General features: G+C 66.7%; 1 protein-coding gene and 1 long non-coding RNA gene across 7 annotated transcripts in view; one reads left to right on the top strand and one right to left on the bottom strand.

Annotated features, from left to right (window-relative positions):
• The window catches only part of LOC112923108 (uncharacterized), a 33,288-nt gene extending 5,919 nt beyond the window's left edge, over positions 1-27,369 (top strand). Inside the window, exons 1-3 of one of the 5 annotated variants that reach the window (XR_011995401.1) lie at positions 22,785-22,967; positions 23,057-25,419; positions 25,792-27,369. This is a non-coding gene — a long non-coding RNA (uncharacterized lncRNA). Of the gene's footprint in view, positions 1-22,784; positions 25,420-25,791 lie in introns of those variants that run through there. The other 4 variants (XR_003235605.2, XR_003235604.2, XR_003235603.2 and 1 more) reach the window with 4 other exon arrangements.
• Positions 977-22,322, bottom strand: TRAF1 (TNF receptor associated factor 1). 2 transcript variants are annotated; one of them, XM_072727496.1, is made up of 9 exons: positions 22,011-22,322; positions 18,776-18,826; positions 17,605-17,945; positions 15,508-15,592; positions 9,820-9,885; positions 8,989-9,393; positions 6,853-7,030; positions 5,006-5,154; positions 977-3,113 (listed from the first exon to the last, which is right to left on the bottom strand). In XM_072727496.1, the coding sequence occupies exons 3-9, from the start codon at positions 17,742-17,744 to the stop codon at positions 2,895-2,897; spliced, it is 1,242 nt and encodes a 413-aa protein (XP_072583597.1). In that variant the 5' UTR covers positions 17,745-17,945; positions 18,776-18,826; positions 22,011-22,322; the 3' UTR covers positions 977-2,894. The 2 variants fall into 2 exon arrangements, with proteins under 2 accessions (XP_072583597.1, XP_072583598.1); XM_072727497.1 differs by lacking the exon at positions 22,011-22,322 and adding an exon at positions 20,011-20,317.
• Positions 27,370-27,714: the final 345 nt, after the last annotated feature.

Below are 27,714 nucleotides of genomic sequence, written 5' to 3'. Positions count from 1 at the left end.
CCTGGGTCAGTCCTGGGTTCTTCTGACCCTCCCAACTTGGGCTTTCCCGTTGTCCCTCAGCACACGACCACACCCCTACCCTTCAGTCTCTGTTTTCTGGAATGAGGCATGGCATGCTATAAATAAGCCCATGTGCCGGTAAGAGCTCACAAAAAAAAGCCTTGTTGAAGAAGTGGCTACTTGAATGACTCATCTCGCAGGCCCACCCAGAGCCCAGAGCCCTGCACAGAGCAGGTGTTCAGGAAGCGAGGGCGGGACGATGGGGTTTAGAGATGGGGAGACCACAGGCCTGCCATTTCCTAGCCGCCGGGACCTTCGCCGGACTATTCAACCTCTCTCGGCCTCCATTTCCCCACCTGTAAAATGGGATCAGGGCAGCACTCGCCTCAGCATTGCTGCAGGACGGAATGCGATGATGCGTGTGAAGCGCCTGGTACAACAGGCACCTAGGAAGTGGCAGCTGTGACCGCCCCTAATCAGCGCGCCCTGGTCTGTGATGTGGTTGTTTAAGGGCCTCGTTAATAAGGTGCGGCACCCACGGGCATCCTCGCGCTCTGCTCGAGCCTGACGATGAGGCCACGCGCACCCGCTGGGGAATAGGGTAGAAGTGAGTTCCGGGAAGCCCTCTAGTTCCTCGGCTCTGTGCCCAGGTCTCTCTCCCCGTGCCCAGGCCCCCGTTACAGGTGGCCTCCTGACGCCGCCTCGCCCCCAGCACTCTCTTTCCAGCATGCCCTGGTGCCGAAGACCCCGTCCTGCCCCTTCCATCACTCAGCTCCCCAGCCCTAGATTGGAACACCCCTTTCCTGGAAGTTTCTCCTGATTCTCCCCAAGCTTTCCCGCTCCTTCCCTGGCCCTGACCGGCCAGGCCCTCTCCTGGTGATCCCTTAGGATGATCCCTTCGCGTGAAGGTCCTGGGTGGGAAAACGTCAACTTTTCTCAAGTTATGTTGCAAGTGTAATGAGATTCCAACAAGAAATATTCAAAATATTTAATCACATTTATTGTATCTGGAAGAATAAAAGAAAACATGTTTTAAAATAAGAGTAATTTTTTAAAAGATTTTATTTTGGGATGGAGTCAGTAGTGGAGTGTCTGCCTTTGGCTCAGGCTGTGACCCTGGGGTCCTGGGATCGAGTCCCACGTCGGGCTCCTTGCATGGAGCCTGCTTCTCCCTCTGCCTGTGTCTCTGCCTCTCTCTGTGTCGCTCATGAATAAATAAATAAAATCTTTTAAAAAAGTCAGATGCTTAACTGACTGAGCCACCAGGCGCCCCTGAATTATATCTTAGTAAAGCTGTTACCAAAACATTCCCGGCTCTGTCCCTTACAAGTTGCATCACTGGGACGAGGGACCCTACCTGCCTCTGCCTCAGTTTCCCTAAATGTACTGGCGACTGTGACAGCGGGGGAGCTCGTGAGCTCGTTGTGAGTCAATGAGGGGAATGGCGTAAGGGGTTAGCAGGGTGCTTGGTGCACGCGGAGCCCTGCGTGAACAGCATCCACCGGGCACTTGCACCGTGACAGGTGCACCGGCGTGGCCACTGTCCTGGGCGCGACCCTCGTGACCTCGGGTCCTCCCAGCGCTGCGAGCCGTGGAGACGCAGAGAAGGCCCAGCCGGAGTGTGCGGGGGTGGGGCAGGGACGGGGCCAGGTGGCCCTGGGCCCGAGCTCGGGTTCTGAACCTCAAGGCCGTCCGGTTTCATGCGCTTGTGCCCTCGTGTTTGTGCGGATTCTCCTACTGCCCCGACCCCGTTGGCCGCACAGCCCGAGGCCCCGCTTCACGGCCCACCCTCCTCCTTCCAAACTGCTTGTCTCCTGCTTACAGCTATCAGATGCCCCCGGAGAAAGGCTGCGGAGCCGGGCGGGTGCCCCCCGGGGTGGGCAGGGTCAGGCCTGGGGAGGAAGGCCCCCGGCAGCCCCCTCCTCGCCCGACAGACCTCTCAGCTTGGGCCTCGTCCTACGAGACGTGCAGCCCAGAGAGCCCTGGCTCGCCCGGGCGAGAGGCTTGCTTCCCAGGCTCGGGCCCGCTGTCCGACCCCCAGCCCTGAGCCCCCGAGCGGGGACGCGGCAGTCGCGGCGGCCCCCACCCCCAGGCCTGAGAGCCAGCCGGGCGAGGCAGTGGGCTCAGCGGCTGAAAATAAAAGCCGGGTCTCGGGGGCAGGGGCCTGGGGGCGGGGCTGGCCGGATGGGGGGCGAGGGGGGTGCCCGGCACCCCCACGCTCAGCCGCCTGGCGGCTGCTTGTTTCCCCAGCGCCAGGCCCCGTCCCCACCGAGAGTGGGCAGGGAGCAAAGCCCTGTCTGCCACCCGCGGGCACGTGGCGCCTGTGACACGCCGTGCCAGGGGGGGCGGGCAGGACTGTGACCATTTTACGGACGGGCCCCGGGGGTGTGAGGAGCAGCCCCTCGTGGGCTTGCGAGCCAGCAGCGATGGGCATGACGGTGGGTGGGCAGAGGAGCGTCGCCGCAGCTGGAGCCTGGGCGGCCCCAGGAGCCGAGCACGGGGGGTCGGGGAGGGCCCTGCGGAATCGGCCGCGGCCTCCCGGGTGGGAGGACAGGTGCGGGCCGCAGCGGAGGCAGGCCGGGGTCTCCCCGCAGGGCCGGCAGCGCCGGGAGGGGTGCGGCCCGGCCCAGGGCCCTCCCGCTGCGGCGACCTGGCCGACTCCTCGGGCGCCCTCAGGATCGCAGTCGCTTTCTCTGGTTTCACGCGTGTTTGGAAGGAAGCTGTGCTCAGGGGCTCCCGTCCCTCGGGCTGCAGGGCTCGCGGCAGTGCGGCAGGCTCAGTGAGAGGCGCCCCCCGGCGCCCACCCGCCCGGACCTCCGGGGCGGCCCGCTCCCGTCTTGCCGTTTGGCCCGCCGCCGTGCCCTGGGGTCCTCGGCAGGGCCCCCGCCTGCGCCCTACGCGTTGGTCTCCACGATGCACTTGAGGAACATGGTGTCATCCTTCACGTACGCGTGCTTGGGCGACTGCAGCCGGCTGAGGGGGAAGAAGAGCGGGCAGCCGCTGGCCACGTTGGTCTCGCTCTGCGGCCGCTGGAAGGACGCGGAGCTCAGGTCGGGCCGGAAGGCGTCGATGGCGTGCTCGCGGTTGTTCTGGTCGAGCAGCATGAAGGTGACCTGGCGGCGGGGGCGGAGGGGTCAGGCCGTGCCCCGGGGACACCGTGCCGCCCCTGCCCCACGCGGACGCGGAGTCCAAGACGCAAGGTCGGGAGCACGCTGGGCCAGGCAAGGCCCCCGGGGCGGGAGCGCGGTCCCGAGCTGCGGTGGGGGCTGCCCTAGGAGTAGGGGTGGGGCTTTGAGCCAGGGGCACGGGAATCCCGAGCCACCATCACTCTGGGGCTCAGGATGGGGCCATGCAGCGACGAGGGGGCCCCACCCACACCCCCGGTGCCCCTTCTGCCTCTGGACCGTGAGGCCGCTCCTGGGACAAGGCACGGGGACAAGGACAGGTGGGCCTTCCACCCAGGGGGTCAGTCGATGCCCTGAGCCCGCACGCGGACCCCAGACACGGGTGGTCCCGCGCCACACGAACCCCTTCCCTGGCTCGTGTCACTAAACTCTGGCTGCCGACCACGGGGGTCCTCTCCCAGCTGTCGCGCTTCACGAGGCTCGGAAGGTGATGGGAACCGAGACGCTCCGGCCTCACCTCTCACTGTAGTGAGACCCTGTGGTGGCACTTTAAGACCCGGGGACTCCTATCCCGACCCCTGTGGCAGCCCCCCTGCCCCCTTACTCCCCCCCCTCCCGGCCTGGTTCTGGAGCACCCCCTTCCTTCCCCACTCGCAGTGCAGGGAACGCCTCACCCCGGCTCCTCTCCTGTCCTTCTAAATAGGTTTTTCTAAAGAAGATCTTATTTACTTATTCCTGAGATACACAGAGAGGGGCAGAGACCCAGGCAGAGGGAGAAGCAGGCTCCCTGCGGGGAGCCCGATGCGGGACTCGATCCCGGGACCCCAGGGTCATGCCCTGAGCTGAGGCAGACTCTCACCGCCGAGACCCCCAGATGCCCCTTCTAAATATTTTTAAATACACTTTGTAACTTGGAGCAGTTCTGGGTCACGGCACGCGTGGATGGAAGCTGCGGCGATTCCCCGCGCGGGCTCCCCGCACCTGGAGCCGCCCTGACACGGTGCAGCCACCCAACGTCTGGGGCCCACTCCGGCCTCCCCCGGGGCCGTGCACTCCCTCTCTGGGCTGGAGGACCCCCGATGACGCCTGCCCAGGGGCGCGGTACAGAGGCGGGTCGCTGCCCTACACTCCTGAGCGCTGCCTGAACTCACCCTCGAGCCTGATCTTTCACCGGCTCCACAGCCGCACCTGCCCCCGAATGGCCCACGGCTGGGATCCCGCAGCCCGTCTGCGCCCCGTCAGGCCAGCCCCTTCACCCCTTCACGCAGGATCGCCTTTACGGGTCCTCTGGGCCTGACGGGGCCGCGCCGTGTGAACGCCCTGCCGCCAGCACCCGCCCCCCCCCCATGGCACCATGGCCACCTGCACGTCGGGCAGCTACCGCGACGCTGCTGGGAACACCTGTGTGCCGCCTCCGAAAACCAAAGTTTTTGACTCATCGGGCTCATCGGCCACCTCCCAGGGCGTGCGGTGGGGTCGTGCGGGAGCGCGTTTCACCGGGTATGAAACCGCCAGACGGGCTTCCGAGTTGCGTCCCGCCCAGCCGCGATGGAGGGTTCTGGTGGCTCCCCGTCCCCGCCCGCACCTGCTGCGGCCAGCGTCCCGGGCTGACAGGCGTGCCCTGCCCTGGGCTCCTTCCGGTTGAGAACGCCGCCACTTGAGGCTGGCCCCACGGCACCTCCTCCAGGAAGTACTCCGTATTCACCCCATGGGGGTCGGGGCTCCAGGCCGTCAGGGGCGCCGGGCCAGCACTTTAGCCCCCCAGTCCCTGACAGCCCCGGGCGCGAGGGGTGCGCTCAGGCTCTGGCTTTATACGAGGTGAAACTGAAAATGCAGACGGGACCAGACCCAGGCTCCCCGCCCCCCTGCCCAGCCCGTACCTTGTTCCGAAAAGGCCAGGGCAGCAGAGCGTCGTACTCCCCTCTCATGATCACGATGAAGAGCGACAGGTGGGTCCTCTTCCCCGTCCCGTCCCCATTCAGGTAGAGCCGCAGGCACAGCTTGTAGCCGTACTTGGCCGTGTAGAAAGCTGAGGGGCGGAGGGCTCGGTCAGCACGGCAGGCCCACGGGCAGTGGCTCCAAACTGAGGCGCCCCACTCCAAACTAGCGCGCGAGGAGCACCCGGCTCCGGGAGGTGACCTCGCCCAGCCGTCGCCTAGCCGTTGCTCAGCCGTCACCCAGACAGCCACTGGAGGTGACAGGTGCGCCCGCCGAGGACTGGATGCTGAAGCTGCGGGCCCTGGCACCACGCTTCTGATTTTGCCCACCCGCGTTTTGCAGAGGGAGGCCCAGCCCCATGGCCAGACCCACCGGGCGCTCGCGGCAGAGCCAGAAGCAGGGGCCGGGCCCACCTCACGGCACCGACTTCATTCCCGCCCTAGGCCAGGTGCTCAGTCCCCGGACGCTGGGGAGCCTGGAGCAGCTCCCGGGTCTGGCCGCCACCCCGGGTGGGCGCCCCAGGGGATGAATCATCCCTGATGATCGCTCAGAGGGGCCTGGGCTCTCCGTGGGCAGCAGAAGGGGCCGTCGGAGGGTGCGCGCCCGTGGCTGTCACCGCCAAGGCCCTTGGGGTCGGGGAGCAGGCGGGAAGAGGTGCAGGAAGAACAGGAAAGCAGAGACTGGGCGGCTCCTGAGGCAGCGGGCTGGCTTGGGGAGCGCCCGCGTTAACCCGGCCTGGGGGTCACGGGTGGGTCCGAGGAGCTGATGACCGGGAAGGTGTGGAGCCGGGCCCCGTGCCAGGTCGCTCACACCCGCCTGCAAAATCCTCCACCTGCCTCAGATGCACACGCGCAGGGTGACAGTGAGAGTGTTGTGCAAATACACTCGCTGTCACGTAGATGGAGCCCCCTGATTAGCAGAAGCTTCTCCTGGGGCGCTCAGCGGTCGAGCGCCTGCCTTCGCTCAGGTCGTGATCCCGGGGTCCGGGGGTCGAGCCCGTGTCGGGCGCCCTGCTCAGCGGGGCGTCTGCTTCTCCCTCTCCCTCTGCCCCTGCTCGTGCTCACTGCCTCTCAAATAAATAAATAAAGTCCTTAAAAAAAATAAACCCAAGGGACTCCCGGGTGGCTCAGCAGTGGAGCGCCTGCCTTCGGCTCAGGGCGTGACCCCAGGGTCCTGGGATCGAGTCTCACATCGGGCTCCCTGCAGGGAGCCTGCTTCTCCCTATGCCTGTGTCTCTGCCTCTCTCTGTGTCTCTCATGAATAAATAAAATCGTTAAAAAAAAACCCCAAGAACAAAGTAAGAGAAACATCTGCTGAGTGTTCTCCGCGGGCGCGGCGCCGGGTGAGGAAGCACCTGCGAGCTGCTCGCTGCCTACGACGCCGTTCGGCTTCCTCTGCGCTGGCCTCGCTCCCCGGCCCTGCGGACGGGGTCCTGCGCTGGCCCTGCGGCACGTCCCCGCGCCCCTCACGCTCTGGCTCGGGCACCCTCTCCGTCACGGCCGGGAGCCCCGTGAGGTCAGTAACAACCTCATGCCACCTGGCGGAAGCGGGCGCTAGGGACTCGAGGGGGGCCCGCATCACTCTCCCCGCCCCGGACTCTGTGTGGCCGGGGGGCCTGCCGCCTGCGCCCCGGGTTTAGATGGCCCCGCTGGACCCCGCGCGGCGGTCACCGGCTGGCTGCCGTCCCTGCTTGCTTCCGGGAAGCCTGCCCCCGCACCCCTGCACCCCGACACCACCCTGACCCCCACCCCCACCCCCACGGGTCTGCACCTGGGGGAGCAGCGGGTACCTGGTGAGAAGAGGCTGACGGTCCTGCCGCAGGCAGACTCGTGGCAGCGCCTGGTGACGTTGGTGATCTTCCACAGGAACGTGCCGTCGAAGGAGGCCTCTTCTGTGAGGCGCAGGCTCTGCTCCAGCTTGCCCAGGGCCTGGTCTTTCTGGGCCAGCGTCTGCTGCAGCTCTGCCACCTGCACCAAGGAAGCCCAGTCACCAGGGAGCCGGGGGCTGGGGGGGGGGGTGGCACGGGGTGGGCTCCGGAGGGTGCACAGACGGGGGGGTACATGGAGGGGATGGGCGACAGGGGGCATGGGCGGGGATGGGGGAGCACAGATGGGGGGACATGGAGGGGATGGGGGACACGGGGCATGGGTGGGGACGAGGGCACGGGACAGGCATGGGGGGACACTGGGGGGTACAGCACAGACGGGGGGACATGGAGGGGATAGGGAGGGGGTAACAGGGTAACATGGGGCACAGGGGGTGGGAGGGCACAAGGTGGGCACGGGGGCTGCGGACAGCCTCCCCCAGGCACACGTAGCGGCCTTGTGCTGTCCCCCGGCCTCCGTCCCCCCTCCGTCCTCCGCGGCCCCCACCCTACCCCACGGCCCACACAGCCATCCCCTGGGAGCCTCCCCTCTCCACCCCGGGGGCCGCAGGGGCTCCCCCGACGAGGGCCAGCGGGGCTCACTGCTCAGGTACCAGAGCCAGGAAGGTTCTGGATGCACCCAACACACGGCTGCTGCCCTGGGGGGCCCACTGCGACCTGAGGCAACGGTCACGTAGACAAATGCTCGAACCGGGGCCACTTCTCTGCCAGGTGCCCCCACTGACATTTGAGAAAAACACGGACTTGTTCTCGGGGAAGGCAGGAATGGAAGTGAGCGTCCTGAAAGGAAACCGAACCCCTAATTCTCGGGCTGGGCAAGCCGGAGTCCTGAGAGGGGACGTGACCCATCCAGGCCTGCACAGCAAGGCCGTGGAGAGCTGGAACTAAATCCAGGCCTGAGCCTGCGTGAGACACCGATGGAACGTTGCTGGACAGGAGAAAAGGGGAAAACAGGAGCACTCTTGGCACGGAAACTGGTTATATCACAAGTATGAGCTCTGGAGCACGGGAGGGCACAGCCCTCTGGTCAGAGGGGTCATGTCGGGGACTTGGGGTGGGACCACCGAGGCCGCTGAGCTTCAAGGAGGAAGTCCTTGGGGACTGCTGGTCTCTGAAGGCCTGTGCAGGGCCTAGGGGGCAGGTTTGCGCAGGGGGCCTGCAGCGCAGGGCCGGGAACAAGGCACCGACTACACCGAGGGGCCGATTTTAGTTTAGTATAAGGAAGAACTTTCTCATAGTGAAAAACGCCCAGCGGCAGAGAGATGTGCTCAGGAGGGGAGCAGCCTGTCCCCGTAGAGATTCAGGCAAGGGATTGAAGCGCACGGGCTGCGGGGTTGGCCCTGGCCCTGCCTGTGAGTCAGCGCCCCTCCTAGGGGGTCCTGGGACCCAGGAGAGGGCCTGTTTGTATGGCAGGGTGGGTGGTGGTGGGGTCGGAGAGGAGCCTGTCTGGTTGGGGAGGACGCTGTGGGGAGGCTGCCTGTGCTCCGGACACCAGCCGGTTGGTGGGGCCTCTGAACCCACTGGGCATGGCCTTGACCTGGGCTGCGGGGTCCCTAAGCCCACCAGGCAGGGCCTGAGCTGGGCCGCGGGGTCTCTAAGCCCACTGGGTAGGGCCTGAGCTGGGCCGCGGGGTCTCTAAGCCCACTGGGCAGGGCCTGAGGTGGGCCGCGGGGTCTCTAAGCCCACTGGGTAGGGCCTGAGCTGGGCCGCGGGGTCTCTAAGCCCACTGGGCAAGGCCTGAGCTGGGCTGCGGGGTCTGTAAGCCCACCGGGCAGGGCCTGAGCTGGGCCATGGGGTTCCTAAGCCCACCGGGCAGGGCCTGAGCTGGGCCGCGGGGTCTCTATGCCCACTGGGCAAGGCCTGAGCTGGGCCGCGGGGTTCCTAAGCCCACCGGGCAGGGCCTGAGCTGGGCCATGGGGTTCCTAAGCCCACCGGGCAGGGCCTGAGCTGGGCCGCGGGGTCTCAGCCCACCGGGCAGGGCCTTGACCTGGGCCGCGGGGTCTCTAAGCCCACCGGGCAGGGCCTGGTCTCCAGGCTCACCTGCTGTTCCAGGCTCAGGATGTGCTCGCGGTCCAGCTGGCTCTGGTGGATGGAGGCGGCCAGGGCCAGGTGGGAGGCCTCCACCTCCTTGTTGAGGACGGCCACGATGTTCTCGAACACGCGCAGCTTCTCCTGCAGCTCAGCCAGGGGCTTCTCCTTTGTGAGGCGCTGCAGGGTGTGCTCGTCCTGGCTGTCGGAGCGGGGCGCCCGGTAGCAGTCCACCTCCAGGTCCCCGGCCACCTCCACGGCCGCCTGCAGCTGCAGGTCCGACAGGTTCCGCTCCAGGGCCAGGGCCTCGCCCCCGGGGCCACGTGGGGCCATCCATGGCGTCACGCACCCCAGCAGCAGGTTGAGGTGGGTGGTCTGCGAAGCGACCTCGTGCTCCTGCATCAGCCTGGGGCTGCCCTGCGTTGGGTCGGGGGGGGGCGGTGGTGGTGGCTCAGGGTCCTGCTGCTTCAGGGCTCCCGGGAAAGTCAGGTCCTCCCACCCAGCAGGAGGGAGGAAGAGGGCACTGGTGAGGGCCCTGGCATCACACACACCCGGCCCACGCGCCTCCCGCCCACTGGAGCATCTGCGGCGCCCCAGCTGTGTGCAGGGGTGAATCAGGAACACGAGGCAGGGGTGCGGCGTGGTGAATGACGGGGCTGGGGGAGACATTACAAGAACGTCCCCGAGCACAGAGAGGATTTGCTAGTGGGATCTGTTGCGCTGACAGGTCAGTAATGTTAGGGACACCCAGTGGCGCAGCCTGACCCGGAGGGAAAACCTGGGGTGGAGCGAGGACACCCGAGCCCATCCGAGCCCACCCCGAGTGGGACGCCCCAAGCCTACCTTGTAGGGGCAGCCCACTCCAGCAAATGGGCAGCTGACCTCAGCCTCAGTCACCTCAGGCGGGTCCTGGAAGCGACAGGTGTGTCACCACATGCTAAGGGGTCTCAGCGGCCACCCGGCTCTCCCGCAAAGCCCAGGACCCAGCAGGGTGCCAGCGGGTGGCCCTGAGGAGGCACATGCTGTTCCGTCCGCCGGGGACTCCTTCAAACCCCGACCCAGGCCTCTGCTGCCGTCCTGCTGGCAGCACTGCCCCCTTCTGTCAGGACTGGTCCACCCAGCTTGACAGTCGTCCCCACTGCTCTGGGCACCTGTGAGGGTCACAGTAGCATTTCCAGCGTGGGGGGCAGTGACCACTGCGGGGGTGACGCTGGGTACACGCTGGCTGCTTGAGTGAGCACCTCCCCTCTCCTGTAGTCCGGGCCTCTCCCCGTCTCCCCCTCCCGCAACCCCAGGGCCTGTCCCTGTCTCCCCCTTCCTGCAGCCCCGGGGCCTGTCCCCATCCCCCCCTTCCTGCAGCCCCAGGGCCTGTCCCCATCTACCCCCTCCCCCTGCCCTGGGCTTCAAGCACAGCCTGTCCCCAACGAGGCACAGGACCCAGACGTCCTGCTGAGGCGGGGGCGGGAGTGGCCTTGGCGGAACCGGGATGGGAGTTGCAGCCTCTCCCAGTAGGTGGGGGGCTTGGGGACGGTGGGGTCCCCGCGACTGGCGCGGCCCTGGGCCCTGGGGGCCCAACCAGGGTGTGCTCTCGCCCAAAGTGGGAGTCGAACGAGGGATTAGGAGGCGGGAGTGGGGCACCGAGGGCTGGGAGTGCGTAGACCCCGCGGGTGGAGGGGTGGGGCGGGTGGTTGGGGCGCTGGGCCCCGCTGCTGCGGTCTCTGTGGGGCAGGCCCAGAGCCCAGGACAGCGCTGCCCGGGGGACTGGGGATGAGCAGGGGGGTGGTGGCCGGTCCCACGGACTTGGAGATGCTCCGGGGGCCTAGGCGGCCAGCCAGGCAGCTCCAGGCCCCCTCGGGACAGCACACACTCCTGGGGGAGCCGCGGGGCACGGGGGACGCTGCCTGTAGGAGCGCCAGGCCCGTTCCAGTCACTTGACATGCAAACTGTTGGGTCCTAGGAGACTTACTAACCTCACCCTGCCTCAGTTTCCTTATCTGCAAAATGGGGATGAGGATGACACTGCCCTGTCCCCACGCAGGTCATCTGCTGGGACTCCCACCCCCGAACATGACTGTGTTTGGAGGCAGGGCCTTCACGGAGGTAAAGAGGTCAGAGTGACGGCAGGATGACACACCGCCGGGGAGGGCAGCGTCTACACGCGGGGCCCGGGTCGGACAGACCCGCCTCCCTCAGCCCCCAGGGCCGCGAGAACGGGCGCTGTGTGGCTGAGGCCGCGCGGCCTGCGGGCTTCTGCGTGGGGAGTGCAGCCGCGGGGGCCCCGGGCGGCCGTGGGGCCGGTGTGCACGGCGTGGGGACACGGCGCTCGGCGCCCGGCAGGCTGCTCCTGCTGCCCTCGGGTCTGCTTCCCCTCCTCCCCGGGCTGGCGCACACTCACTCTCATTTAATTCCTGCATCTCGCCCTCTTTTAAAACAAGACTTAATAATCTGCTTGAGAGAGAGGGCGCGGGCGGGGGGGGGGACAGCGCGGGGAGGATCCTGAAGCGGACCCCTCGCGGAGCTTACAGCCCCACGTGGGGATCGATCCAGGACCCGAGGTCATGACCCCAGCTGGAATCAGGGGTCGCAGGCTCCCCCGCGGAGCCACCCGGGCGCCGCCCGCACCTGGCCCGGTAAGACCCTTTGGGCCTGGGCTTCCTCGGGCAGGTGGGGGCATCCTGAAGGTGCGCGTGTACCTGGGCCGCGGCGCCTGGCGTGTGTCCCCACAGGGTCCCCGCAGGACCTCGGGAGGCGGGCGGGCCGGACCAGCTTCCTGTCCGTCCGGGGAAGCCCGGGCCGTGGCGGCCGTGAGCTCACGTGGGCCTGAGGCGCGGAGCCCCGGGCTGGGCCTCTGTCCAGTTAGAGCCCTGCCGGCCCTGCTGCCCCCCGACCCCCAGCACCGCGGCCGCGGCCCTCACGCCCCGGAGGAGGCTGCGGCTGAGCCTCGGCTTCTGCCTCAGTGGGGAGCCGAAGGCCGGGGCGGCTCAGGGCAGAGCCGGGGAAGGCAGCGGCCGAGTCCATGGCCCGGGTCCTCCCACCCAAGGGGAGTCCTCGCCTTAACCAGAGGTGGCCCCCCCCGAAAGGGTGGGGACGAGGTGCAGGCGGGGAACCGGCTGGGGCCGCGGAGGGCGGATGGGCGCCCGTCCGGGCCTGGTGCACGTCTCGAGCCGCAAGCGTCCCCACGCGAGCCCCACCCCACCCCACCGCCTGCAAGAAATGAGGTTCACAGTGGAATTGCCTCTGAGGAGGAAAGAGAAAGATCCCGGCCCGCGGGCACGCTGCTCCTCCTGGCTGCGCCCCAGGGGCCCGTGGGCCGCCCCCGCTGCTCCCCGCCCTTTGCGGTGGCGCCGCAGGTGCGTCGGGAGCCCCCAGGGCGCTGCGGCCTCTGAGCGGCGAGTGCCACGAGGTGCGGGGCACAGGGACCCGCCACTGTCCGCAGGAGAGGGCCGGCCACGCGGCGGCTCTGGGGCTCGGCACCCCGGGGTGCAGCCGGGCCCTTCACGCGGGCGGGAGCCGGTGGGGTGCACCTGCCTGCATGTCCCAGCCTCCTCCCTGCTGCTGCCTGTTGCCTCTTTGGCAGCTTCTGCTCCCGCGTCCTGCGAGAGGCCCGGCCTGGGTCCTGGTCCACACCCGTCTTGCCCTTTCCCGTGTTCCCGTCGCACTTGGTGGAGTCCACATGGCCTGTGTGACCCAAACCCGCGTCGGACACTTGGGGTCACCCGAGGTGCCTGCAGCCTGGAGGCAGGGGTCACGACCCAGGTTTGCCTCCCGCTGTGATGGGACCTTGGTCCACGTGCACCTGCTCCCCGGGCCTCAGTATGTCACCTGCAAACTGGGAGACGTGGGCTATCGCCCCATCCGTGACACCGCGCGTCACAGGGCCATGAAGCTACTGAGGCAACTGGCGAGGCCAGAAGGGCCCGGGGCCATCCGCAGGCATCACGCTTCCAGGGACACCGGTACACGGGGCGCACGGCTGTCGCCAACGAGGGAGACTGGACGGGGCCCAGAGGAACACGGGCGGCGTCCTTCCACGGAGGCAGGCCTGCTTCGAGGGGCGGCGGGCGGCAGCCGACGGAAACACGGAGGGAAACACACGTGGGCGCCGTACAAACTGGACACGGAGCGAGAGTCAGGGGCGCCCTGGGCGGAGGAGGTCAGGCCCGCGGCCCAGCGTAAGTCACGGCATCACGTGCCAGCTGCGGGCTTCTGCAGGGCCGTCCGAGGCCAGAGAGTGGGAGAAGCCGTCCTCTCCCCAGGCTCGCCGGGACACAGACCTGAACGCCTTTCCCAGACACCCGCTGTTCCTTATTTCGCTGTCCCATCCTTGGGCAGGTTGGGGTGGGCTGTGGCGGGTCGTGGCAGGCTGTGACAGGTGGTGGCAGGTGGTGGTGGGAGGTGGCAGGCCGTGGAGGACCGGAACCAGGCCGCTAACCAGGTCGCAGTGACCCTTTAACCTCTGGGCCTTGCGTTAGCGCCGAGCCCACGGCTGGAGCACTTGTGGGACAGACACTAGGCCGATGCGGTCAGAGGACAAGGACCCCCTAAGAAGCACCTGGCCTGGGTGCTGTTCACAGGCTGGGCGCCGGGTTACCTCGGCCGGTCCCTGGCCACCCTGCACCCCATTTCCCAGGCTCTCCTGCACCCACAGACTTCAGAACGACCACGTACGCAGAGCATTGACTTCTCATCCGCGACTTTCCTTTGGTCAAAGCCCCCAAGTTCCCTTCGGGGTCAGGAGGCAGAGAAGCTTCTGGTCTTCCCAGTCTGTGGCTCTGTGCAGGTGGAGACCACCTGTGTGTGAGCCTCACCCTGGGCCAGGAAGCTGGGGCAGGAGGTCTGCAGCTGCCGGTGCCCCAGAGGCCCCCGCAGGCAGCACCCAGGCCCCCCGAAGCCCATCGGCGTCCATGATTCTCCCATCGGAGGCCCCTGGCGTAAGGAGCAAGCGGCAGCCTGTGCCCTGCATGACCCCGGAGCCCCCAGAGCCCGCAGGGTGGGGGCGGCAGGAGGGGGCGGGTGCCAGGCTCCCCCCTTAGAGCACGGGTTCTGGTTTCACGTTCACAAGGATGAAGACTTAAAGCCACTGGATTACGGCATCGAAAGGTCTCTCACGTCTCAGCCCGGAGATTCGTACGATGAACACGTATTGATTTTGTTAAAGAGGAAGAAACACGACAGAGTGGAAACGGTCCCGGAGCGCTGGAGCGGGCAGGGACCCCGGGAGGTGGCGGCGGCCTCCCTGGGCAGGTGCTGATGCCTCCCGCTGGGCTCCCGGGCCCGAGACGCCCGCCGGCAGCCTGGGCCTCGCACGGGCTCTGACCTGGCGCAGGCCCGAGGGCTCCGCGGGCTCAGCCTTCCTCCCGGGGGGCAGGGGACGGGCTGCTGAGATGCGGGTCCCTCTGCTCTCTGACGGGAAGGGACAGGAAGGCGCCAGGACTTGTGGCCTCCGGCTTCCACCTGGCCATCCACGGCGGTCACCTGGCTGGCGCGGGTCCCGGGGTGGCCCTGCAGCGCCCACCTGGCTCGTCACTTGGCGGCAGGAGCGCCAACTGGGCCGCGGGCATCGGGCTCCGACGCTGGGCCGTGGTCTCGGGTGGGAGTGCGCGTGGGCTGCAGGCAGCAGGGGCTTCCCGCGGGTGACGGCGGCCGGAGGGGAGACCCCGGCAGAGACTCCCCGGCGGGTGCAGGGTCGTCCGCGGACCACCGCGGCCTCTCACCGCCTCGGCCCACGCACGTTTGTTCTTTTTTTTAATTGGAAGATTGACGTGCACATTGCGTTTTAAAAATTGTACCAAGTGAAGACTTTCTCATTAACCCCGTCACCTCCCGCCGCCACCATTCCATTTGCGTGGAGACACGTCCGGGGAGGACGGATCCCGGACAAGGGCTCCCTCTACGAACGGAAGGCGTCGGTCCTCCAAGAGTCTCACTGCGATTTCCTTGCTTGTCTCACTTGGTCACCGGCTGGCGGGAGCGGCCCGGCCCGGGTTGGCACGTGGGAGCTTCACGGGCCGCGGGTCCAGGGCCACACGCCCCGTCTGGACTCAGGGATCCGGAGCGTGCTCCCCCCGGGGGCTCACACCGCACGGCGGCTCTTGTTCCTACAAGCACAGCCCGGCCGAGGCTGTGGGGGGACCGCGGCCTCCCCGTGGGGGGGCGGGCGGGGGCAGGATGGCCCACCAGGTCCCCAGGTGGCACCCGTCACCCACCCACCTGTGCCGGGGCGGCGCAAGCAGCCGAGCCCAACACGGAAACGACCGGCTCGGCACTGAGGACCAGAAGTCTGAACTGCATAAGGTCTTCATGTCACCAAATGCCACTCTTTTGAGTCGTTAAAACCAGTTAGAATATAAAAGCCATTAATTCTTCACCCGGCCCGCAGGCTGGGTGCACCGTGTCCTCCCCGTGGGTCACCTTGCCGCCTAGGGACCCGCCCCGCCCCACCCTAGACTAGAGGCGGGAGCCTGTGGGGGCTTCGGGGTGCTCACCTCCGCACGCCCAGCGCCCTGCCCAGCGCCCTTCCCGGCCACGTACCTTCTCCTGCGACAGCGGGCTGCCCGGGCTTCCAGACTGCGGGTCGTCCCCCTGGCACTTTGGGCAGATCCGGTCCTCGCCGCTCCTGGGGACACGGGAACACACGCCGCCACGTTCACGGGCTGCCAGCGGGCCGCAGGCTCACCGCCCCGTGCCGGCTCCCCGGGGCCTGGCCGGCAGCCGCCTGACCTGGGGCGGCGGGGTGTCATCCCCGACTCACCCCCCCGCCCCCGCAAGGCTGTCGGGTTCAGACACCAGAGCGCGCTTGATCACAGGCGCAGCCCGACGCCCACCGGGCCGAGGACGTCCTACCCCGCTGACCCGCTTTCTGAAAACCCGAAGAACTCTGGATTCCCAAATACATGTGACCCAGGGCCTCGGGTAAGGGACTGTGGACACGTGGCCACGTGTGCCCTCTCGGCCACTCTGCTTGGCCTAGGGTCTCGCATCTCCAGCGACTACAGGTGACCACAGGCCATTAGAGCAAGAAGGAGCCTCCGAGAGCAAGTGACCCAAGGCTCTTCACCAGGAGCGCGGGTCAGACTCTGAGCGGGTGACGCCGGGACCCACATGCTGTCAGAACGCTCCCGAGTGATGCCGACCCACGGGATGGCCACCTGTCGGTGGGAGCACCTGTCAGGGGAGCACTCGCCACAGGGAGCACCCATCAGAGGGAGCATCCGTCAGAGGGAGCCCCTGTTACAGGGAGCACCCATCACAGGGAGCCACCCATCAGAGGGAGCCCTTATCAAAGGGAGCATTTATCAGAGGGAGCACCCATCGGCAGAAGCACCCGTTTGCAGGAGCACCAGTCAGTGGGAGCACCCATCAGAGGGAGGCACATGTCAGAGGGAGCACCCGTCACAGGGAGCTCCCACAAGAGGGAGCATCCGTCACAGGGAGCATCTGTCACAGCGAGCACCCATCAGAGGGAGCACCTGTCGGTGGGAACCACTGGTCAGGCCCATCTTAGATGGGAAGAAAGAAGGCCCCGGGGATGTTGGGTGGGCCCGGTGCAGACAGAGTCAGGAGCCGAGCTCTTCGGGCCTTAGGCCTGGATCCCCGACACCCCAGTCGGCGCCTGTCCCTGCCTGCCCCATTTTGGAGGAATGGGGGGAGGCCAAGAGAGCCACCACTAGAGCCTGTGGTGAACCCCGAGCGACATACAGTCGGCCTTTGCTCCCGGCCTCCCCACCTGGCTTTCCCACAGCCACATCCTCCCCCCTCTGCACAGCCTCCCCCATCACAGCACTCGACCTTCTGGAGTCTTCCTGATTCCGTTTTCCCACCGTCTTACTCCGTAAAGCCCCCAAATGAAGCTCACGGTGGGGGCACGGGGCTTTAGCAGCACAGGTGGCAGGAACGTGACCCGGGCAGGCTGACCCAGCCTCTCCCCAGGCCGCGTCGTCCATCTAGGGCCACGGCAGTACAGGGCCACCCCTCCAGGCTCCTCCGAAGATCAAGGGGACAGTGCTTAGCACACAGTAGGTGCCTGATAGTTGCTCCAGACTGATGCTCGTATTACCGTCACCTCCCTGAGTCATATGTCGCAAACACACGCACACACGTGCTTTTACATGTTCCATACGACACGCGCGGCGCACACTGCATCTTGGACGGACGTAGGGTGTATGTTCCGTATAAACAGGTGTTTGCGCACAGACGCACGCAACCTGACACGGTGTCGAGCAGTGGAGGGGTGTGGACCCCTGTCGGCGCGGGCGGCTGGAGCCCCCTGGGGGGAGTCGCGGCAAACAGCACCGGGGCGGCGCGTGGAAGGAGCCGCGCGCTGACCAGGGGGCCGCACCCGTTAGAGGAACTTGCCCGCAGCTGCCGTCGGGGGCACGAGGGCGGCGGACGCCGAGGCCCGAAGACGCCGGGCGCTGTGCCCCGGGCCACAGGTCAGTAGACGGCCCCACGGGCGCAGAGGCCCTCGGCGCCCGGCCCCCGCTGCTGGGGCCCAACACCCTCCACGGCTGCCGTGCCCGCCGTCCTGTAGGGCCACGGCCGCAGGCGCCGACAGGTGAGGCCACCTGCCCCCGGCGCCCTCGGGGGCCCTGCCCTGGCCCCGGCCCCCCTTGCTCCCCGGCCCCTCACCTCACGTTCTCGGGGAGACAGGCGGCACAGTGGAGGGCCCTGGGCTCTGCTGGCTCCTGGCAGGCGACGGGGGGGCACCCAAAGGGAAACTCGTTCTCGTCGGGCGCCGGGCGGGGGCTGCTGGCCGAGCCGGAGGCCATCCTGGGGCCGCGGGGACGGCAGCCCGGGCAGCGTGGGCCGAGCCGCGAGGCGCCTGTGTGCCGCGGGGTCTGGCGCCCGGTCCTCTTGCCGCCCGTGGCTCCACGTCACGGCTGAGTCACCGCGGGGACGAGGCAGGAATTACCCGCTGCGGTGCAAGAAATCCCCTGGGTGGTGGCAGGCGCTTCGGGAGGTCCGTCGTGCTTTCAAGTGAGGGAGAAGGAAAACAAGAGTAGAGAAAAAGAACTGAGCCTCGGATTTTCAGGAACTGCAATCCGAGTTCCCGGCCCGGCACCTTGGCTGCCGGGCCCCCCTCCTCCCTGGGGACACAGCTGCGACCGGTCTGAGCCCGGGACCCCAGGAGAACTGTGGGGGAGCTCCCCGCGCGGAAATCCCCAGGGCTCGCAGGCAGGGCCCAGAGCGCATCTCAGGTAAAAGCCGCTTGGCCCACGGCTCCCCGCCCCACGGCTCCCAGCCGCGCCTGCTCTAAGAAAACCCCGACAGCCCTCCCCGGCCCTCCCAGTGACGACACCGGCCTCCCCTCCTCTGGGAGCAGGACGTGCCCAGCGCCCTCCCCACTTCCCCTCAGGAAGTCACAGGGGGCCGCATACTTGGGGCACGTCCCTGCACGTCCGGCTCCAAGAACAAAGCTCTAGGTAAACAGGAGCCAGGAGGACGCAGGCCACAGGGATGGTGGCCGGCGGGTCCCCCGCGCCTGGGCGACGTCCTTCTGCTCCTCTGGGCAGCCTGGCGGGGGCTGAGGGCAGGGCAGGGGCGCGGGGCCCAGAGTGACGGGCCCAGAGGCCGGGCCGGGTGGCCTGAGCCGCAGGTGTGAGGAAGCCGGGCTGGTTCTCGGGGCGCACGGTGGAGGCCAAGGCCACCGTGGGCTTGCGGAGCCTCCCTGCCAGCACCCTGCGGGCAGGAGATCCCCCTGCGCCTCCCGATCCCCCCGGATTCCACAAACGTCCCCGTGGTTTCGAGGCCTGGCCTTTGAGGCCGGACCCACCCACGCAGGTCCCCATCCTCCGCTTACCGGCTGGGGGTCCTGGGCCTGCTCTAACTCCTCTGGACCTCGTCCTTGCACCTGCAAAGTGGGGCAGGATAGGAATGTGTCACTTGGTCTGACAGTCGTGGGGACCCAGGGAATGCAGGTGGCCTGCCATGGGGGGCATTGCCCTGGGGTGCTGGGAGGCCGAGGCGTTGCATGCCAGGGTTTGCGGCCACGCTCCTCAGGACCAGGATGGGAGGTCTCCATGGCCATCGTCCCTACCTGCCTCACGGGGTCGGGGCAGCTCAGCCGTCCTCTGACCCTAGAAGAATTCGACTGTCCCCCTTTCCCGGTGCGGCAAAGAGGACACGGCGCCTCCCCCTGCAGCTGCGCATCGGGGCACCACCTTGGCGGGCCACCCGCAGCAAACGACCTTGGGGCCTCCTGGAGGGAGCTCCCAGAGGGGCACCCCCTCAGCCCCAGCCCCAAGCTGTGCGTCCCTGCACCCCCACCAGTTCCCTCTCCCTCCATCTGGCACAGGTGCGCACCCATCTCTCTGTCTGAGCCCTGGGGCCCTTGCTTCCTGGGCCCTGGCCCCCCTGGGCCCGGCGTCCCCCTACCAGGTCCTCCCTGTCGGCATGGAGAGACGCCCAGCTGTCCCAATAATGAGAGTGAGAAATGGCAGGTGGCATTCCAGCACCGGGTCATGTACTCTTAACCCCTCCCCTAGTCTTCGTGTGACCCCCATGAGGCAGGGAGTGTCACCATCACCCCCACTTTACAGATCAGGGGCTGAGGCACACCGGTTAAGGGACTGGCCCAAGGTCTCGCAGGCAGCACGGGGCTCCTGCCCAGGGCCTGGGCTCCCACCACATTCTGTGTTAAAACGCCCTGGGCCCTCACCCCAAAGTCCTCTCTGGCATCTACACTGTCTCCACGCTTTAAGGGGACTTGTAGAAAGGGCTGTCTACACAGAGAGCTCCTCACTTGAACCTCTGGAACCATCTCCTCAGGGACCTCAGTGTTGGCATCACCAGTGCCCGGGCCCCCCACGCCAGCACCTGACACCATTCTGGCCTCACCTTCAAACTCCCTGCCCTCCTTGGCTTCTGCAGCCCTGCATGTGCCCCCCGCCCCCACCTCTGGCTCCTCTTCCTCCCGACCCCTTTCTCTTCTTCTCTGAGCCTCCCCCGGTCCTGCCACTGCGCAGATCCCCAAGGTTGGAGTGTCCCGTGAGGACCCCACTGGTCCCATCCATCCATGTGACCTTTGCAGTGCACCTGGGGGGAGTCTTGGTGGTCTGCCCATGGAATGGGGTTGGGTGCCCAGCTTGGTGACCCTATGCATCCCGGCGTGAGCACCGCCTGTCCTGCCCGCCCCCGCTTGATGGCCTATCTGGGCACCCAAGCCCCGTCCCTGCAGTGCATCCCCCCACCCCTGGCGCCACGGCAGCAGGGGCAGTAGGGGCAGCAGGTGCAGCAGGTGAGGCAGATGCAGCAGGGGCGGCAGGGGCCACAGGGGCAGCAGGTGAGGCAGGTGTGGCAGGGGTAGTAGGGGCAGCAGGTGCAGGAGAGGCAAAAGGGCCGCAGGAGCAGCAGGTGCAGGAGGGGCAGTAGGTGCAGCAGGTGCAGCAGCAGGGCAGGTGCAGGAGGGGAGCCAGGTGCAGCAGGGGCGGCAGGTGCAGGAGGGGCAAAAGGGCTGGCAGAGGCAGCAGTGGCAGCAGATGCAGCAGGTGCAGCGGGGGGGCAGGTGTAGGAGGAGCAGCAGGGGCAGCAGGTGCAGGAGGGGCAGAGGGGTGGCAGGGGCAGCAGGTGTGGCAAGTGCAGCGGGGGCAGCAGGGGCAGCAGGTGTGGCAGGGGCAGCAGGTGCAGGAGGGGCAGCAGGTGCGGCGGGTGCAGGAGGGGCAGCAGGTGCAGCGGGGGCAGCAGGTGCAGGAGGGGCAACAGGTGCAGCGGGGGCAGCAGGGGCAGCAGGTGCAGCAGGGGCGGCAGGTGCAGCAGGTGCAGGAGGGGCAGCAGGTGCAGGGGGGCAGCAGGTGCAGGAGGGGCAGCAGGTGCGGCAGGTGCAGGAGGGGCAGCAGGTGCAGCGGGGGCAGCAGGTGCAGGAGGGGCAGCAAGTGCAGGAGGGGCAGCAGGTGCGGCAGGTCAGGAGGGGCAGCAGGGGCGGCAGGTGCAGCGGGGGCAGCAGGTGCAGGAGGGGCAACAGGTGCAGCGGGGGCAGCAGGGGCAGCAGGTGCAGCAGGGGCGGCAGGTGCAGCAGGTGCAGGAGGGGCAGCAGGTGCAGCGGGGGCAGCAGGTGCAGGAGGGGCAACAGGTGCAGTGGGGGCAGCAGGGGCAGCAGGTGCAGCAGGGGCGGCAGGTGCAGCAGGTGCAGGAGGGGCAGCAGGTGCAGCGGGGGCAGCAGGTGCAGGAGGGGCAAAAGGGCTGGCAGAGGCAGCAGTGGCAGCAGATGCAGCAGGTGCAGCGGGGGGGCAGGTGTAGGAGGAGCAGCAGGGGCAGCAGGTGCAGGAGGGGCAGAGGGGTGGCAGGGGCAGCAGGTGTGGCAAGTGCAGCAGGGGCAGCAGGGGCAGCAGGTGTGGCAGGGGCAGCAGGTGCAGGAGGGGCAGCAGGTGCGGCGGGTGCAGGAGGGGCAGCAGGTGCAGCGGGGGCAGCAGGTGCAGGAGGGGCAACAGGTGCAGCGGGGGCAGCAGGGGCAGCAGGTGCAGCAGGGGCGGCAGGTGCAGCAGGTGCAGGAGGGGCAGCAGGTGCAGGGGGGCAGCAGGTGCAGGAGGGGCAGCAGGTGCGGCAGGTGCAGGAGGGGCAGCAGGTGCAGCGGGGGCAGCAGGTGCAGGAGGGGCAGCAAGTGCAGGAGGGGCAGCAGGTGCGGCAGGTCAGGAGGGGCAGCAGGGGCGGCAGGTGCAGCGGGGGCAGCAGGTGCAGGAGGGGCAACAGGTGCAGCGGGGGCAGCAGGGGCAGCAGGTGCAGCAGGGGCGGCAGGTGCAGCAGGTGCAGGAGGGGCAGCAGGTGCAGCGGGGGCAGCAGGTGCAGGAGGGGCAACAGGTGCAGTGGGGGCAGCAGGGGCAGCAGGTGCAGCAGGGGCGGCAGGTGCAGCAGGTGCAGGAGGGGCAGCAGGTGCAGCGGGGGCAGCAGGTGCAGGAGGGGCAGCAGGTGCAGCAGGGGCGGCAGGGGCAGCAGGTGAAGCAGGGGGCAGGTGCGTCCCTCTCCGTGGCGGGTGGAGGGTGGGGGACGGGCCCGGGCTGCCGCCTCCCGCGGCAAGGGCTGGGGCGGGGCGGGCTGCGCACCTGGCACCTGGCGAGGCCGGCGAGCGGGGGCTGGGCGTCCGGCGGGGCGGGGGCGGGTGCAGGCGCGGGTGCAGGCGCGGGTGCAGGGGCGGGTGCAGGGGGCGGGTGCAGGGGCGGGTGCAGGGGCGGGTGCAGGGCCTCCAGCCTCGTCTCCCCGCGGCCCGCGGAGCTTCCGGTGGGGCGTGGGGCGGGGACGCGGCCCGGGAGGCGGAAGCGGGAGGCGGGGGCGGGGCGAGCGCTTCCCGCCGGGGAAACTGAGGCCGCGGGCGGTGCCTCGCGTGGCGCCAGGCGGGGCTCGCCGACCCCGACCCCGACCCCGACCCCGACCCGACCCCGACCCCGCAGCCCGCGTGGGATGGGCGCGCGGCTCCCGAGGGCTTCCTGGTGGGGGCGGCCCTGTCCTCCTCCCCGGCGCGGGGCGGGCTCGGAGCTCCTCGGGAGGCCACAGGCCGGATTCCCCGGACCCTGTCTACACCCGCCAAAGCGGCTGTGGAGCTTAGCCTTGCCTGAGAATTTTTGTTTGAAACCTGCCAACGGCCTTTATCTCTGCGGATCTGCGGGGGGCGGGGCTGGGGCAGGGGTGGGGGGGGGCTGGGGCAGGGGTGGGGCGCGGTGAGGCTCCTGCGGGTTCCTTGTTCTGCTTCCCAGGGGCCATCCCTTGCATCCCCTGCCTCCTCCCCCTCCTCCCCCTCCCTCCCCCTCCCCCTCCCTCTCCCCCTCCCTCTCCCCTCCTTCCCCCTCCCTCCCCCCTCCCTCCCCCTCCCTCTCCTCTGTCTCTCTCTGTCTCTGTCTCTCTCTCTCTCTCTGCTGGACTTGGGGCCTGGGCTCTTTCTCTTCAGCTTTGGCTTCTTAACCTGAGAGGTGGGCAGCCTCCTGCCCCAGGCGGAGCCGGGCCTACCTGGGGGCCACCCCTGCCTACGGGCAAGAGGGGCTCCCGGGCTCCCACGCTGGCACCAGGTGGGAAGGGGACCCCCATGGGCTCTGCTGGGTCTTTCAATCTAAGAGAAAAGCATCGGATTTGGAGTCTCTGGTTTAAAAATTCACAGATTCTTGGCGGTACCCACGGAGGATTTGGGGCCTGTGGAGCCATCTCTGGTCCCAAGCACCCTGCCCTCCCGCCCGGAGACGGAGCAGTGCAAGTGAGCGGCCACCCCACCTCACTCTCTTCATGTGTCACTTCCTGTTTTCAAATTCGTGAGCTCATTTGGTGGAAATTTACCAAGGGAAATAGTTTAATTTTGGAAAGTACCAAAAACTTATCTGTGGTCATTTGGCTTGTTTTGGGGGGCTCTTGAAATCGAGGGGGCATCACCAGAGGACCTTTGAGGGCTCAGGGACCAGCGAGGCTGAAGAAATGGAAAGCCCAGCCCGTGAGGCTGAACCTGACTCAGAACAGAATCGAGACCTTTTGGAGGGAGACTCATCTCTACCCAGCAGAGAAATTTTTTTTTTTTCTAAAAATAAGTTTAAAAAGAAATGTAGTTCATCCTGCTCAGCCCTCCGATCCGGTGGTCTGAGCGGGAGGCTGTGACTCAGGAACAGGGAAGTAGGGGGGGTCCCAGCAGCGCCTCACACATCCCGTCTGCTGGGCCCGCAGAGGACCGAGGCTCCGTCCTCCACCCTCCAGCCGCCAGGCTCTTGGCATTGAGGTGCCTGCCTCGTCTCGCGGCCTTTGAGCTTGTGGCTCCTGAAAGGTGCTGGGTACTGAGTGACCGGAGGGACTCTGGGTGCTATGCAGGTAGAGCACAGGAGACAGGCCCCTAAGCTGACCCCTCCTGGCCTGGCCTGTTCCTAGAGCTGAGATCTTTTTTTTTTTTTTTTAAAGATTCTATTCATTTGAGAGAGAGAGAGAGAGTGAGCACAAGCAGGGGGAGCGCAGAGGGAGAGGGAGAAGCAGGCTCCCCACTGAGCAGGAAGCCGGACACGATGTGGGGCTGGACCCCAGGACCCTCAGATCATGACCTGAGCCCCCAGGGGCCCGTAGAGCAGAGAGTATTCATCCCTTCTAAGAAGGAGAACAGAAAATTGGTGAAAACTGACAAAGCCCCGACAACGTGGTGCCAGGAGGAAGGGAGGTGTCTTCCTTCTCACCGCCCCCATCTGAAAACCTGCAGTGAAATGCCGGAGGATGTCCTTACATATTGGAGTGAGCACTGGACTAGGAGTCCGACTGCTGTTTGTTTTTCCTCAGCTCTAAGCCAGTTGTTTGGGGGAAGGAGGAGTTGGAAGATGAATGAATGAGTGCTCAAGTAATAGTCCATGAAACCACACTTGATTGATTTTTGGGGCAGAGGAGAATGACCGTACAGATCATAGGGCGCGCGCGTGAGGGTTTTCAGACTTTGTGTTCGCTGTAGGGCTGCGCCTTCGTGGGTGCTGCGGCTCAGGCTGCGGTGGGCCGGGTGGAGGGGTCACTGCGGGCTGGGTCACTAGGGCTCGGGGCGGAGGCGGGATCCCACTGCAGCCTGCGGAAGCGTCCAGGTGGCCCCCGTGGAAATGGGAATGGAGCGGAGTGGCCGCCTGCGTCCTCTGCGCAGCATCACTTCCAGTTTCCAGATGTGGCCGGGGTACAGGTGGCTGAGGGGGGCCACCTGGCGGCGGAGCCCGCTCCCCTGCCCCTCAGCGCTCCACGTTTCTTCCACAAGAGCCAGGTGGCTGTCGTCTTGAGCGGGCGGAGTTAGCCACTGGGTGCATGCGGGGAAGGAGAGGTCTGTCCTGGGGCAGCGGGCGGACGGCCGGGGTGGCCACGCTGCCGGGACGTCTCCATGTGTTAGGCCGCAGGCCATGGCCGGGTCACCGCTGGGGCCTGAGGCCGACAGGCCCGGGCCCATCACGGCCTCCTGGAGCCCTGGGGCGCCCCCAAGCGCAGTCCCGCCCCGAAGTGTGGGGCCCAGACATGGCCCTTATACATACCGCGTGCTCCCAGCTTGGCCCCCGCCTTCCTTCTTTTCATTGCCGGCAGCTTTGTGTGTCGCAGCTTGTGTTGGTGGAAACAGCTGGGGGGCCCTGGGGGCTCCGCGTTGGGCTCTGGCTCTTGATGCCTGCTCGGGCCTTGATCTCGGGTGTGAGGAGGGAGCCCCGGGTCGGCTCTGCGCTCGGTGGGAAGTCGCCTGGAGGATTCTCTCTCCCGCCCTCTTCTCCTCCCGTTCATATTCTCTCTCTCTCTCAAATAAATAAATAAATAAATAAATAAATAAATCCATCTTCAAAACGGAACAGAGCAAGCCAGTTAGCGAGCAGCTTCCCTGGGAGCTTCACCTCGGTCTCTGATGGCTGCCGGTCCCGGGCCAGGAGGTCCGGTGAGACGGGGGCCGCCGGCGGTCATCCAGGAGAGTCCGTCACACTGGCCTCTTCCGTCCGCATTCGGGGCGTCTCCGGGTACCTGCGCACAGGTGACCGCGGCCACAAGGTGAGCCTTGGCGCCAAATAGTCTCGTAAGAACGGCAGCCTGCGCCGCACGCCCTCTTTGCCCTACTTGGCGGTCATGATTTAAAATGTCCCATGTTTCCTTCTGTTAACCTCTATTTTAAAAAAAATCATTTTAAAAGATTGCATTTATTGATTAGAGAGAGAGAGAGAGCGAGCGCACAGGCAGGGGGAGCAGCGGAGGGAGAGGGAGAAGCAGGTCCCGCTGGGCAGGGAGGGCGCAGACTCCACCCTGGGACCCCGGGGTCACGCCCTGAGCCCCCCCCCCCCGGGCGCCCCCACCTCGGGTCCTAATGCACCTGTAATGACTGGCCTGTTTACAAGGTTTTTTCTTTCTGCCCCACTTGCCTTCTAGGGAATATAGGAAATTAGGTGACTTAAAGCCAGTGGAGCAGAGTTGGCGGCGCCCGCTCGTTGTTTCCCTGGCTTGGCACAGGCGCGGGCGTCGGCCCCGTTCAGGCGACCAGCCCGCAGGACACGATCCGTGAACACCTGCACCTAAGGGAAGCGTCCCTGCCGTCGCCTGTGCGTCGCCTTTCTTAGGGCTGAAGAGCCAGATGCGTCCTATCAAAACTAGGGAAGAAGTCGGGTTGCTCGTGGAAGGGCGTTTCTACGTCTGCTAATCTTCCGTCTCCACAATTTCTCAGATTTTAAGGTAAGGAACCGAGTGGCTCTAGAATCGTCGGCCTCAGAGATGTCCCTGGGCTTTCCCCATCAGCTTGGGACTGGCCGCTTTGCAACCACAACGGGGATTCCAGTTAATGGTAAAGGCGCCGATGACACTTGGGAATGGTGACGCGGTTGGGGCCCAGGAGCGCGAGCTCGTCGCCCTACCCTTCTCTTCGCCCTTTCTGTCACCTCTGTCCCCCGCCCGGAAGGACCGCTGTTACCCCGAGAAGTCCCTTCCTCCGTGCTCTCCCCGCCAGGTGGACCCCCGGGTCTCGAGGCCTTGCTCCGCTGCAGAACCGTTGCTCTCCGCGCACGCACGACGGGAGACGGGCGCCCCGGGGCGACTGCGAACAGCTGGTGTCCGCGCAGCAGGCGGGGGCGCTGCCTGTGGCCTTCATCTTGCTGCGTCCCCAGGACTCAGCCTGAGAGAAAAACCCTGGGAGTGGGGAGCGCTTTGCTTCGGGATCGGAGCGGCGGGGGGTGGGGGGTTCCCTCTGTGATGGGGGTGCAGTCGGGGCAGGCCCCTGAGCCCTGGAGCCCTGGGCTGGAGGCAGGTGACCTCTCCCGCCCATCTAGGGGCTGCGTCCCCCGGACCAGGACCCCCGTCACGGACGCTGGAAACTTCCACCTGATGCCTCCTCTTTTTGGACTCCAGACTTTTTTTTTTAAGAGCGAACAATGTGGAAGCCTCCTCTGAGGACTTGCTTTCGGAGCTCCAGCCAGTTGAGTGTCCAGCACAAGCCAAGACCTGAAGCGAGACGGTGGGGAAGGAGCGAGAGCGGGGCCAGGGCTGCAGCTCGCTGGCGTGGGGGGATGCCCTGTGGGGGGATGCCCTGTGGGGGGATGCCCTGCGGGGGTGGGGGCTGCGGCCCTGGGCTCCGTAAGGCTTCTCGCTTCTGACCTCACTTTATGAAAGGGAGGATGCGGGCCCGGGGGGCGGGGAACGAGCTGACCTCGTAAGTCGCAGGTCCGGAGGGGCTTCCTCTCCGCCCCGGGCCCACGATGTCTCTATGACACCCCGTCCCTTCTTGTCCCTGCGCCCACTTCTCCTGGGCTGCGTCTCCAGGCCCGGGAACCAGGCGTGCTCCTCTGTGTGGCCCCTTGTGCCCACCGGCCTGTGGTACAGAAAGGGGGCCCAGCAGATTCCTGCGACGCGGGACCGACGTGCGCTCTGGAGGGCTCGGGGGTAGTGGGAAGACAGGCCTACCTGCCACTCCTGCGGGCTCCCCACCGGCGTTTCACCAAATACATATTTAGCTTATACCGTGAGCCTCTTTGCCTCTTATTTTATCAGTGATTTCTTTCTAAAAGTTGGTTCTGCACACAAGCCGCGATCCCTACCCCAAGGGCTGTGGACTCTACCGACTGAGCCAGCCACGCGCCCCCCTGGCTCCTTTTGAAAAGAACCACAGTCTACACGTTCAGTGACACTTTTTTAAAAAAGATTTTACTTATTCGCCAGAGAGAGAGTGAGCGAGCGCACAAACAGCGGGGAGAGGGAGAGGCAGGGACCCCGCTGAGCAGGAGCCCACGTGGGACTCGATCCCGGACCCCGGGACCATGACCTGAGCTGAAGGCGGGCCCCTAGGTAACACCTCCTGAGAGGAGC

The sequence above is a fragment of the Vulpes vulpes genome, chromosome 12, assembly GCF_048418805.1.
Source record: "Vulpes vulpes isolate BD-2025 chromosome 12, VulVul3, whole genome shotgun sequence".
Taxonomy (NCBI): domain Eukaryota; kingdom Metazoa; phylum Chordata; class Mammalia; order Carnivora; family Canidae; genus Vulpes; species Vulpes vulpes.
The sequence above is the reverse complement of the archived record's forward strand: the minus strand, read 5'-3'. Positions and strand labels throughout refer to the sequence as shown.

Coding starts and splice junctions, on each gene's coding strand:
- TRAF1 (XM_072727496.1), bottom strand. CDS start 17,744: ATGGCCTCCGGCTCGGCCAGCAGCCCCCGCCCGGCGCCCGACGAGAAC. Junction 9,886..15,507: donor GCCCGCTGTCGCAGGAGAAG/GTACGTGGCCGG, acceptor TGTCGCTTCCAG/GACCCGCCTGAGGTGACTGA. Junction 7,031..8,988: donor TCCTGAGCCTGGAACAGCAG/GTGAGCCTGGAG, acceptor TCCTTGGTGCAG/GTGGCAGAGCTGCAGCAGAC.